The sequence below is a fragment of the Fusarium fujikuroi genome, chromosome FFUJ_chr11 (assembly GCF_900079805.1).
Source record: "Fusarium fujikuroi IMI 58289 draft genome, chromosome FFUJ_chr11".
NCBI lineage: Eukaryota > Fungi > Ascomycota > Sordariomycetes > Hypocreales > Nectriaceae > Fusarium > Fusarium fujikuroi.
Genome location: NC_036632.1, coordinates 34,427 through 48,755, shown reverse-complemented (window position 1 = coordinate 48,755; position 14,329 = coordinate 34,427). Strand labels below are relative to the sequence as shown.

Sequence of the window (14,329 nt, the reverse complement as noted above, 5' to 3'; positions counted from 1 at the left end):
GGGTAGATATGTATCTCGCGGAGTTACTGGACAAGGCTGCGGGCTTGGGCCTTGAGCGGAGTTTATGACCAGGGGAGAAACTCCGCAAGTACGTTACAAGAGAACATGGCGTATTCTTCGACATGAGGCATTTCGAGCCGCCATTTGGAAACCAACGCAATAAATAATACTTCAGGTACTTAAGAATATACTTCAAGAATAGACTTGTTCTTATCTGCCACTCTGGAGCTAGGAAAGACCGCTATCATAAGTTTGTAGCGTTAAGTGTCTGACTGTTAGGTAGTCGCTGTGAAAAGCAGGCCGGTGACAACTGACAACTCCTTGAGGCTCATGCAATCCAGGCTGGGTATCTCGCTACATAGTTAGAGAAAACGCCTTCTCTCTGCGATACCTTTGTGTTCTCGGATTTGCATAGCTCACCCAGGCGGTGGCGTTTCCCTTCGGGGAACCAGAAAAAGTATACACCGCCGCTGCAGAACCATCAGCAGGGATTGAGTGCGGGGTAAACTTTCTTGTAAACGTGATACCACGGCCCGAGATACGGAAAACAACGTCTCTGAAGTCCCAATCGTCAAAGTTAGTCACGTTAACAACGACATGTCCATCGCTGACTTTGACATCCAAGTAGGCATCTGAGATATTTGGATCGTTTGTGATAGGCCTTCCCTTGCGTTTTGACGGGATAACCCCTGCACGATATGCAGCTCGCTGTGCTATGAGGCTTGTTCCATTTATGTAGGGCGCAAGGTAGTTTCGTAGGAACGTGTTGTTACGTCTTCCGGAATGATTTGGGAACCCATCTAGGACCTCGTTGTCTTTGACTCCGAGTTTACCCCAATTATCAATCACTGTGTTCCCTGGTCATGTCAGCACTTTATCTGCCTCATATACATGATGAACATACATCCGGTGAGCTGCTCCGGAATCCAATCGTTTGGCGCATAATACTTTCCTGAAGTGAAACCCAGATTGTTGAACCAGGTAATGTTTCTTGAGGCTTCATCTGTTCCGAGTATCAGCAAACATTACGATGATTTATATAAGTTACGTGCCAGGATATAGGGCTTGCCAGCCTGCGTCATAGATGAGGTTAGATGACACCATTGTGTTTGGCGACCGTGAAAGCGTGTATACGCCTCCAAAGTCAGTATGAGATTGACCAAAATGATGAATCAAATTTCCCTCAATCAAATTGTTCTTCATGACGGTGGGTGTATCATAGAGTGGTTGGTAATTGTAAAGGCCTCGCTTGACGTACTCTGGGCTCCCTCCTTCATCATTGCTTCCCCAGCCTAGAACCCATTAGCAGTCTTATTCGTCATGGAGGAACCAACCATACCATAACCATGGCAAATACCGCTATATGGCTGGTTATAAACATCGTTGTGTGTTATGGAAGAGAATTGCGTGTATGTAAAGAGAATGGAGACGGTGGATGACCAGAGGACTGAATTGTTGTTGAATATGTTGTTGGAGGCGTGAATGTCTGACACAAGCATCTGAGGCTGTGATGGGTGGTGTGCATCGGCTTGTATACCTCCCACGGTGATACTATTCCCCATCACCTGCGTGAAATAATTGTCATCAATATGGATGTTGTTCGCCCCAAGGCCAACGCCCGTCAGGTGCGCATTCTTGTCATTTCCTACACCGATGCCTCCAGCTCCAAGTTCTCGAAAAGTACAAGACTCTATGGTGATGTTGTATGCCGCGCTGACTTGGATTGCGCTGGGCATCTGCCACCAATGGGGCCTCGATGCTTCAAAATTAGGCCACAGGCTATCATTTCCCATGTAACCACCAGTCTGTTGATCTATGTAACCATAGGTGTCTGGTCTTAGCCAAGTGCTGTGCTTAAAGGCGATTCCCTCGAAGTGCAAGTCGTGAATCGGCTCTTTATAGGTTCCACCGGCGACCATGAGAACCTCTTGGATGCCGAGATAGGCAGATACGGTGGCCATATCTTCGCCTTCCAATGGCTTGTAATAGACAGTCGATTCGTTTCTGTCAAGGTAGAATTGACCGCCGTCAGTCAGCAAGGCTTTGACGTTTTGAATCCAAACGCCTCCATCCCAAAACGGCTCTGCGATTTGGTCATAACCGATGAGTTGATTGGCCCATATATCCTTCTTCATCACAAGGACGCGGTTGCTAACCTTTTCGATGAGCGCAACACGATCCGTAAATGAATTTATCGTCCGAAGCTCGCCATTCTCAATGCCTGGGGTGTTCATAATCCAGTCGTAATCCGAGCTGTTCCAGGTCATTCCGATTTTGGTGTACTCAAAATCTGTCCGATTGCGGATTCGCCGTCGAGCATACTGTGCAGCCAATCCGTTTATGTAGAGGTTACGGGATTTCGTCCCCTTCGGGACGGAAGCAGACCATATCCCGTTCTTGCCTTCAGTCCAATCGATAATCTTGTGTCCTCCAGAGATGACCGTATCTGAACCAGCCCATGTCACCGTTAAGCCATTGGTACCGGAGTCTTCACTGTTAAACTTGATGGGCTCGTTAATTACCCAAGTACCTGGGCCAAGGTGGACAGTGATGTCATCTTGTGCGGACGGAATGAGTTCACGGACAAGCTCTTGTGCTTTTCGGATACTCTTCACAGGCTTGCCGGCTGACCCAGGATTATAGTCCTGTCCTTTCCGATCAACGAAGATATGTGCGGCCACTGAGAAGCGGACAGCAAAGAGGAAAACAAAGTGTAGATGCATCTTCATGGTTATACAGTATACGGAAGAATGGATGGTCGATTGACTTTTAGTCTCGAGTTGGCATTATACCTACGAGATACATTGAACCACTACATGTGATAAGCCCGATTAACCCAAAGTTTAGGCAAAATCCTGCCCCTCATTTCTAGAGTGCTGTTTTCTAGATGATCACCATGCTTAGGTAGCATGTTCTACTCATAGCCGCGCGAGTCGCATAATATTATAATGAAGTTCTGCAGTGATACATTATGTCTGACGATCTTTAATCTCTTCCACCAATAGTTAGCCCTGCTTAAATGTAGGATTTAGTTTTAATTAGCCGGCGGAAATTTGAACGAATGCACCCATGGCATGATAAAAATGCTGAATTACATGTGTTTATGCGGGGAATCAGCATTGTGGAACTTCCCCGGGCCCCCCAAAAGACACAGGCTTTAAGGGAAACATAATCTTGCAATTCTATCTCTTCCATGTTGGTGACATGATCAGGCAGACTTATCCATCATGAAAAGAAGTTATTCCTGAAGTGAGTTATAGTCGCCTTCAGCTACAATCCTTAAACAACCATTGAGCTTAGGAATATTAAGCCCTGCCTGCTTGAGGGTACCGACTTGGCAGTACTCAAGAGTTGATATTAACTTGTTTGAGATGTTTGAGTGCTGGTTGAGCATATTGAGTGGAATTTGGACTGGGTTGACGAGATGATTGAATAAAATTCCTTTTACAAACAGACAGGATAAACACTGGCTTGTTCTTTAATAATCTATGAAGGACGAAATACAGGGAGGTTGAAATTACATTACGGCACTGATTGTCAGCCAATAGCATCGCGACCTGAAGCGCTGAGGCCTAGTGGCACGCCAGCCTGACAATCGGTTGTCCAGCTGATCGACATTTTTACACTGGGAAATCCGGCTCGTCGTCATCTGAAATAAATTGGCGTGTTGCAATGAGCCCAGGTGAGGCTGTATCTCGAAACCTTCCAACACGAACATCTTCATGTTTCCTAACATGTTCAAACCGCCCTTTAGACCAGAACATTCGTTGCTTCGGGACCAGCAGAGCGGGTACGTGCCAGGATTCCCTCGAGTTCCTCATCACGGCAGCGATCAAATCAAGAAACTACTCATGTCTGAGTTTTGCTCAGACGACTTAGATCGAGTTTCGGATAAGCTCTGGTGGATGTCAAAACAAGATAGCACAAATATATGGCCACTGCATCGACAGCTATTACAAGGCCGGTCGATCGTCGTGACAGAGAACCCAAAGCTACATCTCGTATGGATTAACGACCGTGTTTTCATCAAGCCTCTTCCACAATTTATCGGGTCCCACGACTTCTGGAGAGAGCATCTTTGCAGTAACAATACGAGCGACGACGTGCGTATTCGACGCGCAACCTTGGGTTATCTACGCACATACTTCTTTCTCATCCAGCATGAATCAGATTTTCGCATCGCCAAGGATCCTACTCTTTGTCTTATCCCAGAAGGTATCTCTTGGGAGCAGTTCTGCGACTTCACCTCTGATTTTCATAACATCCTGGATAAGGATGTTTCCCCACGTTATGCCTATGGTCAAATCCGCCTCACTCGCCTTAACTTTTATGCTCCGATCATTTTGCACAAGTCCTACTTCCAGAGAATTGACTTCCAATATGGACAGTACTTCGCAAGTTTCTACGCGCCGATTTTATTCGCATTCGGAATTACCTCTGTGACTTTGAGTGGACTACAGGTGGTGGCCTCACTTGAAACAGGTGGCGGTGCCAACTGGCAGGGGCTGGCGCTTGGTGTCAGCGTTTTGGCGATCTTGGTCTCTTTCGGCCTTCTCATTGGGCTTGGGGTTCTGCTGTCTTGGAAAATTGCTAAAGAGTGGAAATTCGCTATCAAAGAAAGGCGCCGTCTGGTGAAGACTGAACGAGTCGTGGTCTGATAGCAAAGTACAGTACGTCCTTTATCATTGTCCTCTTTTTTCACAGTGATCTGATTTGTTGAGTTAGCCCTGTGACGTTAGTGGCGCAGAGTCGGTGAAGCTGCATTCACCGAGAACTGCACTTCTGCCTATTTTCAACCCTCCCCTGCATGGCTGCGGGAGTTATCATTCGCCGAGGACCCATCACCCCTAACTCATGCATACAAGACATTCTGGGCACCTATTCCAGCTTTTCAGCCGCAGACGAAGTCCTGATACGCCCTCCTCATATCTCTCTCCGACTCAAAGTTTTCCATCTTTTTCCCTCAGTCTTATTCGAGCATGTACATGTTTACCTGCAGCGCAGGCAGTATCCGCGATGGCAGCAGCTAGCCACAAAAACTTCAGACTACGGGGCATTCCGCGTGATTGCGAGACTCGGAGTGAGGTCTGCAGCCTTATTCAGAAAACTCTGGCACTCGAGCCTAGCGCCAGTCCTACTGTCTACTCGCTTGCATGTTCCCCCACCGATCCCAATAGCAAGATCGCTACACTCAGCTTTCCTTCAATTCCAGAATGTCTATCCGATCGCACAAAGACTGAGTGGAGTTTTAACCTGTCCGATGGTAACGACATCGATTTCAGCAGGTCTCTTGCTTTCGACACACACTTTACAGGTTTCACACCTTTTCACCGCACAAACGACAACGATTGCCATATTGAGTGAGTTGACCGGAATTAGTCTATCAATGTATTTTTGCTAACGTTCCTCACTAGCTTGGTTGCAGTTTGTGGCCTTGGGGGGCATGCCTTGGGTTCATTCAAGGAAAAGAATGGCCGCTTCGTTTGGCTTCGGGATGCGCTTCCATCAGACATCCCGAATGCAAGGATTTTAACTTATGGATATGATACGAAGCTTTCCAAGAGCAGCGCCTTCCAAAATTTGACAGATCTAGGACGCGCACTGCAGATTGACCTTGAGGATACTTATGTATTTGACCAAATATTTCCCCTTTGTTTTCAACAACTAATGCCCAAGAGGACCCGAACCAACCTCGTTCGATACTTTTCATCGGACATAGCCTGGGTGGACTTGTCGTTAAAGAGGTGAGTGATCGAAAAATGCTTTAGAAGGACTATCAATTAACAGGAGTTAGGCCGTCCGATTACTACAAGAAGAGCCTCTCGGGCGCGACTTTCCAATTTTAAACGCCGTTTGCGGCTTCGCCTTCTTTGGGGTTCCTCATCGAGGCTTGGAAGTCAAGTGTTTGATCCCTTTAGTAAAGGATAACCCCAATCGGGCACTACTCGAATCTCTTAACAAGAATTCGTCACTTCTAGATCATCTACAGAATGACTTTAGCAAAATATCAAAGGCGAGGGGCCTTTCTGTTGTGTCGTTCTATGAGACAGAGAAGTCCCCAACCGCAGTTTGGGTGAGTTGTCTAGGCGTCGAGAAACATTGTCTGTTCTTAACACCGCTTCTAGATAAATGGAAAATGGGACATGTCTGGTCCTAGCGAAGTGTTGGTAGAGGTATTCTCGGCAACATGCGGATGTCAAAAGCAGCATCCCATCAACCGCAACCACTCTGAGATGGTGAAATACAGCGGTGTGCATGATCAATTGTACCGAAGAGTGTTAATCGCACTCCGTCCTATAATTGGTATTTCACGAGGACGGCCTGGCATTGGAGGTATAAGAGAAGGGCCACAAGGTTTGAAGCCAGATTTTGATAGGTAAATGCTCAATATACTTACATGTCTTCCAGCTTGTGTTCAATTTTCAGGTGATGAGCAGGGTATGGACCAAGACAGAAAGCTGTTACGTACCGCTAATACTGAGTAGAATGCCTGAAATCGCTATCATTCCCTGAGCAAGAGCACAGATACTCCGAGATCTCTTACGCGAGCGACACTTGCGACTGGCTTCTAGAAGACTACAACTATCAGAAATGGATGAATGCAGCCCGTGGGCTCTTCTGGATCAAAGGATGTCCTGGAACAGGCAAATCAGTTCTCATGAAGTTTGCAGTTGATACAATGAGCCGCAGGAAATCTGGGGAAATCATCGCTTCCTTTTTTATCCATGGACGCGGCATAGAACTACAACAGACACCAATAGGCATATTTCGAGCTTTGTTAAATTCTTTGCTCATGTCGTTTCCAAAATACCTCGCGGAGCTCACAAAAGTCTTCCAAGATAAAGAGAAGCGATACGGATCATATGACCAGAAGAATGGCTGGAGATGGAATGAAAAGGAATTGGAGAAATTCCTATCCGGACTCTTGATGGAGGGGACTAAAGAGGTACCGGTTGTCATATTCATTGACGCGCTTGACGAGTGTGGCGAGCATGCCAAAAGCCTACTACTATCTCTCAAAAGCCTCGTTGAAAATGCGGAGCAACAGGGATCCATGGTCAAGATCTGCTTTTCATCGAGGCATTTCCCAATACTTGGCCATGAGACGATGGCGAGGGTCTACGTGGAAGAGAGGAATGACCAAGATATCAGACTTGTCATTGAAGGCCGACTCAAGGAGGTTCGCTCAGTGGAAAGGCGGCGACAGATTGAGAAAGACATTTTGTTGAAGGCTCATGGGGGTTTTCAATGGGCCATACTCATCACAAATATGGTATTGGAGGAGGAGGTGACTGGCGCCAGAATCGAGGATCTACTTAATATCATCTCGACAACTCCACCAGATCTCGACGACCTATACGATGTCATATTGAGGGGGGCGACCAAGGATAAGCACAAGCAGATGGCCAAGCTCTTTCAGTGGGTTCTCTATGCCAAACGACCCTTATCAGCCCAGGAGCTTCGAGAGGCGCTCGCTACTGACAAAGGCATGTCCTATACAACAGTCTCGGAACTCAGAGCTCGCGGTAACTGGTCGGATTGCGTATCCCAATTCGAAATGCGTGTCCGCCATATATCCAGGGGCCTTGTGGAGTTCCAGAATCGTGACGTCTACGAGCAATATGAACCAGGAGGTGAAGAATGGAGCAGAGAGGCTCAATTCATACATCAGTCGGCGGCAGATTTTGTTGCCCAGAAGTTCCTCGCCAATGAGTCACTATCTAGGTCCCCAGCTGGAGCGGGCCATTATGAAATTTCGCGGTCTTTCCTCAGATATTTGACTTTGGAAGAAATCCTCAACGCAAATGGCCTATCCCGAGAGAAGCTCTCAGCTACCTTCCCGCTAATGCCATACGGAGTGACATTTCTCCTGGAACATGTTAGGGGCGTTGAGGAGGGAGCCATTTGCCAGGGTGACTTGGTGACACTCATTCAATGGAACCAGAAAGAACGCCTTGGGATGCTGGCAAAAATATGGAGAATAATGGACCCTGAAGGTACACATGCGCCTAGGGGCTGGCCATTTCCCGATGCCTCTGTTCTTCACCTCGCGATATCGTTTGGTTCCGCTAGCTTGCTGGATACTTTACTGCAGCGGAACAGCTCACACTTGGATGCCAAGGACCTCGAAGGGAATAACCCCCTTCAGCTTGCTTTACGGGAGGACTATGAAGTCATGGCTCTCATGATACTGGAACGCTCAAGGACATGGCAGACTGTGGTTGACTCTGTTGCTTCGGAAAACTCGCCAAGTAGCATTGCAGTACCACGCAGATACCTCGGCCATGTGAACACCACCAATGTTGATGGTGAAACGCCTCTGGGGTTAGCCATGTCCGTCAAAGCAGACAGGGTAATTCGAGACTTGATCGACGCAGGTGCTGAGATTAAACACGAGAAGTCGCTGATGGTTTATGCCATAAGTCAAGAGGACAAGGCACTAGTATACCAGCTCATAAACGAGGGCGCGGACCTTGACGGAGCTGTCTTTTTTACAGCACAATTTCTCAATCAGGCCAATGCTGACAATCACACCTTACTCGAACTTTTGAATGCTCTGCTTGCAAGCGGTGGTAATACAAGGAGACACAGGGGTGTCGAGATTGATAATTTGTTCGGTTTCGATGAAGATGAAGAGGATGAGGCCGATGAAGAGGCGATCTTTGTCGCTACACGCGGAGGTAGGGCGGCGGCGGTCAGCCTCTTATTGACATATGGCTCCTCGGCAGACATGAGTAATCGACATCACGAATCTCCGATAATGCTAGCTTTTCAGAGCCACCATTACGATATCGCCTCGGCCTTATTTCGGAACTCACCTGAGACAATTTTCTCAGAGTATAACGCAGATACGACAATCCTTGGGCACATTATACAAACTACTCAGGTTGACCTTGCGCTGTCATTTGTTGAGGATGGCCGGGGAGTTTTGACGTTACACCAGTTACTCTATGAAGCTGTCACAATGAGAGAACTTCAATTTGTGGACATTTTATTGAGTAGAGACGCAAATATCATAGAACTTGCAAATCAAAGATGGGAAGACCAACCTGCACCATTCATGAAAGCAGTGTACGAAAACGATGACGATATGGTCGATCTACTTCTCTGCACAGGCCGGATCGATATAAGTGTCAGAGACCGAGATGGCGAAACACCATTTTTGGTAGCGATTCGGCTTGGGAACCTGAGTATTGTCAAGTTACTGCTCAACACAGGAAAAGTTGGTTTCTATCAGGGGGACTTTGAAAAAAGAGCAGGCTTTGCACAGTCTATCGTGGATGAGTATTATGATACGCGCAAGGCCAAGATTGCTTTCGCAGATAGGAACGAAGAGGCACTACTCTTTGTTTTGAGCATGCACGATTTGTTTTGGAAGGCTATCCTACGTGGAAATTTAAGAGTTATCAAGCTGCTTCTTGATGAGAGCATGATTAATATCGACCAGACGTTTGAAGCACAACCACCGCTCTTGTGGGCTATGCAAATGGGGAAAGAAGGCGTTGTTAGTGTTCTTCTCAGCAGCAATAGAGTTGATCCGCATTACTCCAAGGAAGTGGGACAAACGCCTCTAGCGTGGGCTTTAGCCAACGGCAAGGATCGAATGGTTGTGCTACTACTAGGTGCGAAAGGGTTCTCTATCCACAAAGAAAGTAATGACACTTCGCGAGATTTGTTTTGGTGGGCTATCAGAAGGGGGTATAGTGGTGTGATCAATATACTTCACGAATCTGGTAAGTACGATATCAACACGAAGGATCCGTCGGGGCAGACGCCTTTGATATTTGCAGCTGAGACGTGTGATGAGGAGGCCATCAGGGTACTTCTCGAGACAGGGAATGCCGGTATAGAGGCGGTTGATAACAGGGGTAACACAGCATTTTCAATAGCTATAAGCAGGGGTTACAGGACGATAGTAGGTCTACTGTCAACTTACATGCATCGAAGCAGTAGAATTGCCATTAGGACTGCGGAGTATTAATATATTCATGTAGTAGTAGCAATAAATTCCAAAGCGACAAAACATAGAGCTTGGCCATCACTGTAACAATACGAAATGCATGACCGAATTAATTCCCTCCAGACCTTTCCCAAGGCTCTTACAAAACTACTTCAAAGGGAGTTGGTTTACCAGGGAAGCTCCTGTCCCTTGTAACTAACAAACTTGCCCGAGACATTTTCTCGCGTAGCACTGTCGATAATTCCAAGACTGCCCTTTACTGCTTCCTCGACGCCCTCAAGCATAACATGAGGAAATCCCCACTCCGAAGCAGCAGACTCGCCCATTTCCGTATTAACAAAACCAGGATGGAGTGCAAAAGCTACCAGGTCCGCATTCTGCAAATGCAGAGCACGCGTAAGCCAGTTCAAGGCAGCCTTGCTGGGTCCATATGCACCAGCGACTACTTCATGGTAGGTTATACAGCCAACAGATGATGAAACATTGATCACCTTGGGAGCAGATGACTTTTGCAACAAGGGCCAAACTCCCTGGACAACTGTAAGGGGGCCGATTGTGTTGATATCGAACGCAGAGCGAAGGTCATCGGTCGGGATGTCGAGTACAGGATAAGATTTGAAGCTGGCGGCGGCATTGTTGACGAGAACGTCGACGTGATCGATGTCGAAAGCTCTGCGGATCTGGTGAGGAGAGAGCGGGGTAGTAAAGTCCAGCTGCACAATGCTCAAGGTTGTGCCGTCACCCTTTGCGAGATCGACAGTAGCATCATCGAGAGATGTGCGGGCTTGGTCATTGCGAACTGTGGCGATGACGGTGACGGAGGGACGAGCAAGGAGGGCTTTAACGAAGCCAAGGCCGATGCCTCTGTTGCCGCCAGTGACGATCCAAACAGTGTTATCGCTGGAAGCCATGATGATGTAGAAATGAAATGAAGGTGCAATAACGCTGGTAGGGGAAACGAAGGAGAAGGGAAATATTCTGTGCTCCGGCATGAAATACATCTTATAAGTAATGAGGCATAACTGACTAATATTGGCTTGAGCCAATTAACCGCAGCGTAGAAGGGAAGATTTATAATCCGGCTTACATGGAACAGCTTGGCGACATGCACAAATAATAATAAAAGGGGGGGTTAGTGACGAAAAAGAGTACAGCTATAGGAGGGGCAGAGAAAGGAAGTAAATCTTTAAATTAACCAGAAGGGTATTATCAGATATATTACTGCATACCATCATCGTAACAGGACTAGAGAGCCTTGCTCCATTACTCTTCACCCTGTTTGACCAATTCACTCACTAAAACGGCAACTGGGATTATTGTACGCCTGATTTATTGCTTGAAGCGATTGATTCCGCAACAAAGAAGGCCTAGGAACTGTTCTGACCTGATCAGCCTTGTAGAACATCACGGCTGTCCCTGCAAAAGACGCATATTCTATTCCTATAATTTACTTAAGCTTTATATATTAAACTTACTTAAGCAGCTTTACATATCTAATAATTAATGAGTAAACAGTGTAGGTACTAGGCCGCATCTTATAATACTTTTTCGCTGGATGTCTGCATACAGGGCTTCGGGCTCCAACAACACAGCTCCTAAAGCTTTCTCAAAGCCTTCCTGATCAGGACGGCCATTGGCTTGTAAAGGCCCGTTCTGGCCTTTATCTAGATTCGATGCGAAGATACCTGCTGCAGAGAATGGGAGGAAGTCTTCATATGTGATAGGTTCGGCTGTAAGATATCCCTGGTCAACCAAGTCCTCTAGCGATAACGTCCCTGTGATATCAAAGCTTCCTTTACCTGTACCGCTGTAAGTACAGTAAATGAGGCCTTGTTTGCGTAGCTCTGACCACGAGTCAGGATAGTCTTTAAAGGCATCATTCATGGCCTTGTCCATTGCCTCAAGGCTCTGCGCACCTGGACCCTCGCAGATGGTGCTTGTGGCCTTAGCCAACAGCTCATCGTAAAGCTTTCTCCCCGCAATTGTCACTGCAGCTCCTCGCTCCTCGATCTCTCCAAATCGAGCGCGATGACTTCCTTGGATAAGATCCCCATTGGCGTCGCGGAATCTGATCTTTTCTTCGAGGGCTAGGAAGCTGGTTTGTCGGAGGAGGATCGGGCATTGACGTGAAGGGGGGCCCTCGATGCGATCCTTGACCTGTAGGCCTTGCTTTCGCATTTGTGTCTGACTAGCATCGATATCCAGCGTTCGGGGTGTTAAATGGTTGATATGCGCAGTCTTGAATGAGGCGATATCAGCAAGTATAGGATGCTCTCTGGATAACTTTCTGTATTCTTCTTCTGATGCTGAAGCTTCTGGCATCCAGCTGAAAGTTTTCATTGCCTCCTGAATGAATTCCTCAACTTCATGCATCTGCAAGAGCCAATTTTGTTTCTCGGCACAGTTTATCAAGTCCAGAAGTCTGTCGCTGAAGATATGGCGTCGTGACAACAACTTCAATGCCAGTTCACGCGTGTTGGCGTTGGAGATCAACTCAGGCCTGAGCAAAGTTGTAAAGACCCTGAACGGGTTCTGGTTCAAGGATTCTAGGTCGAATGGACGAAAGCAAGTGCCATGCATGGGTAGTCCAGCGACAGAAAGATCGTAGTAACCCACTGCCTTCAGGCCAAGAATGGCAAAGAGGCGGGCCATAGTCCGTAGCTCAAATGGAGTGCCCAGTCTGATGGCACCGTGCCTCTCTAGATCAAGTCTCTGAGACAGAAGAGAGTCCTTTATCGGGCCCGGTTGCCCAGAAAGCACGTCGGTATTTACTGCGTGGACGATCTGGACCAAATCCCCATAGAGGGGGACTTCATTTCGGTACACTGCGGACAATGACAGTGTGAAGGCAGTTCGGACATCAATAGGGCTTGCAAAGTCATCGCATCGATACACGAGGGATGGTTCATCCGAGATCAATAGAGTGTTGATGGCAGGCATTTTGGTTGTAATGAACAAGAGGGAAGAAGAATGAATATTGATACCAGCTGATACTAAAAGGAATTGCATGTAGTAGTCAGTGCATATATATGATATATAGAATACGATGCTATATTGCCTTTCTATGCGCAACACTTGCATCATATGATCCGTCGGATAATGCCGAGGGTGTACAAGGTCAAAGCTTGGGTGTTGTTGGATGAACCCCATCAGCCAATCACGGCGGCTACCGACGGCGATACGGCGTTACCGTCTATCGATTGAAGCGCTATCAGTCGTACCGTATAAGACAATGAATTATCCAGTACCAAACACACCAATCTTAGCGCTACAACCAAGTTTTCATCATGTCTCCTACAATTACCACGACAGCCTCCTCCATGGCTTCACTCTCGACGAGCCAACCCAAAAGTAGACTTCATCAAATTCCTCAATTCCACACCCCCGAAGCTACAAGACGATGGCAATTGGAGCAAATGGCGGGCGCCTTTCGCATATTTGCCAGATTGGACTTCGCTGATGGGGGGAGTGGCCATATTAGCCTTAGAGGTAGGTTTGTATGGTCTACAGTGAGTCAGTAATAAACTAACCTGTAGAGCAGACCCGGTCCAGCCAGATACGTTTTGGCTCAATCCTTACGGGGTCCATTTCGGCCTCTTGAAGGTGTCCGACATGGTTCATGTCAACGAAGACGGAGAGCGTATTGGCGGGGCAGACAGACCCGTGAATACTGCCGGATTTATTATCCATGCAGCCATCCATAAACGACGACCTGATATCAATGCTGCATGCCACTTCCACAGTCCCTATGGCCGCGCATGGTCCACGTTTGGGAAGCCGATAGATATGTTGAATCAGGATAGTTGCATGTTCTACAATGACCTTGCGGTATATGCCAACTTTGGCGGTGTCGTCTTTGCTAAAGAGGAGGGCATGCGGCTTGCTGACACTTTGGGTCCGACGAAAAAAAACCTCATACTACAGAATCATGGTATTTTGACATCAGGCGGTACTGTTGCTGAAGCAGCTGCCTTTTTCATCGCCCTGGAAAGAGCTTGTCAGACACAACTGCTAGTTGAATCGTCTTTGGCCGGTTCGGGATTGCAAAAGACATTTGTAGGTGAAGAAGAGGCTCAGTACACAAAGGATGGGACTGGAAGCCCCGAGGTTATGTATATGCAATTTGTGCCCGAGTATCAATACACTCTGGCCAAGACTGGGGGCGACTTTCTGAAATAGAACGCTTTATTCAATTCAAGATGTTGCAATCACTATGACCAAATGTCATCGTGCGATTTGTTTCTCTTCCCATAATCGATGCCTAAAGACGTAATTGGTAGCTTCATATACAACAAGATCACGATGTTTTGGATACTATAATGCAGGGTAAGCTTCTATGAAGCAATAGACGATCCCAGTGCTGTCGCC

General features: G+C 47.2%; 6 protein-coding genes; 3 read left to right on the top strand and 3 right to left on the bottom strand.

The window, feature by feature from the left end:
* Positions 1–328: 328 nt before the first annotated feature.
* On the bottom strand, positions 329–2,729 carry FFUJ_11216 (uncharacterized protein; the record flags this gene model as incomplete). XM_023570090.1 has 6 exons in its annotated part: positions 329–470; positions 521–857; positions 905–1,003; positions 1,049–1,073; positions 1,135–1,292; positions 1,340–2,729. 6 exons carry the CDS (start codon positions 2,727–2,729, stop codon positions 329–331), a joined length of 2,151 nt encoding a protein of 716 aa, XP_023437255.1.
* Positions 2,730–3,734: 1,005 nt separating this feature from the next.
* Positions 3,735–4,658, top strand: FFUJ_11215 (uncharacterized protein; the record flags this gene model as incomplete). Its single annotated transcript, XM_023570089.1, has 1 exon — positions 3,735–4,658. The coding sequence occupies one exon, from the start codon at positions 3,735–3,737 to the stop codon at positions 4,656–4,658; it is 924 nt and encodes a 307-aa protein (XP_023437254.1).
* Positions 4,659–5,016: 358 nt separating this feature from the next.
* On the top strand, positions 5,017–9,982 carry FFUJ_11214 (related to ankyrin 3; the record flags this gene model as incomplete). XM_023570088.1 has 7 exons in its annotated part: positions 5,017–5,360; positions 5,415–5,628; positions 5,679–5,744; positions 5,795–6,073; positions 6,126–6,354; positions 6,409–6,438; positions 6,486–9,982. 7 exons carry the CDS (start codon positions 5,017–5,019, stop codon positions 9,980–9,982), a joined length of 4,659 nt encoding a protein of 1,552 aa, XP_023437253.1.
* A 146-nt stretch (positions 9,983–10,128) lies between these two features.
* Positions 10,129–10,872, bottom strand: FFUJ_11213 (related to ketoreductase; the record flags this gene model as incomplete). Its single annotated transcript, XM_023570087.1, has 1 exon — positions 10,129–10,872. One exon carries the CDS (start codon positions 10,870–10,872, stop codon positions 10,129–10,131), a length of 744 nt encoding a protein of 247 aa, XP_023437252.1.
* A 589-nt stretch (positions 10,873–11,461) lies between these two features.
* On the bottom strand, positions 11,462–12,901 carry FFUJ_11212 (uncharacterized protein; the record flags this gene model as incomplete). The annotated part of the gene is made up of 1 exon (XM_023570084.1): positions 11,462–12,901. The coding sequence occupies one exon, from the start codon at positions 12,899–12,901 to the stop codon at positions 11,462–11,464; it is 1,440 nt and encodes a 479-aa protein (XP_023437251.1).
* A 347-nt stretch (positions 12,902–13,248) lies between these two features.
* Positions 13,249–14,140, top strand: FFUJ_11211 (related to novobiocin biosynthesis protein novR; the record flags this gene model as incomplete). XM_023570083.1 has 2 exons in its annotated part: positions 13,249–13,450; positions 13,503–14,140. The coding sequence occupies 2 exons, from the start codon at positions 13,249–13,251 to the stop codon at positions 14,138–14,140; spliced, it is 840 nt and encodes a 279-aa protein (XP_023437250.1).
* Positions 14,141–14,329: the final 189 nt, after the last annotated feature.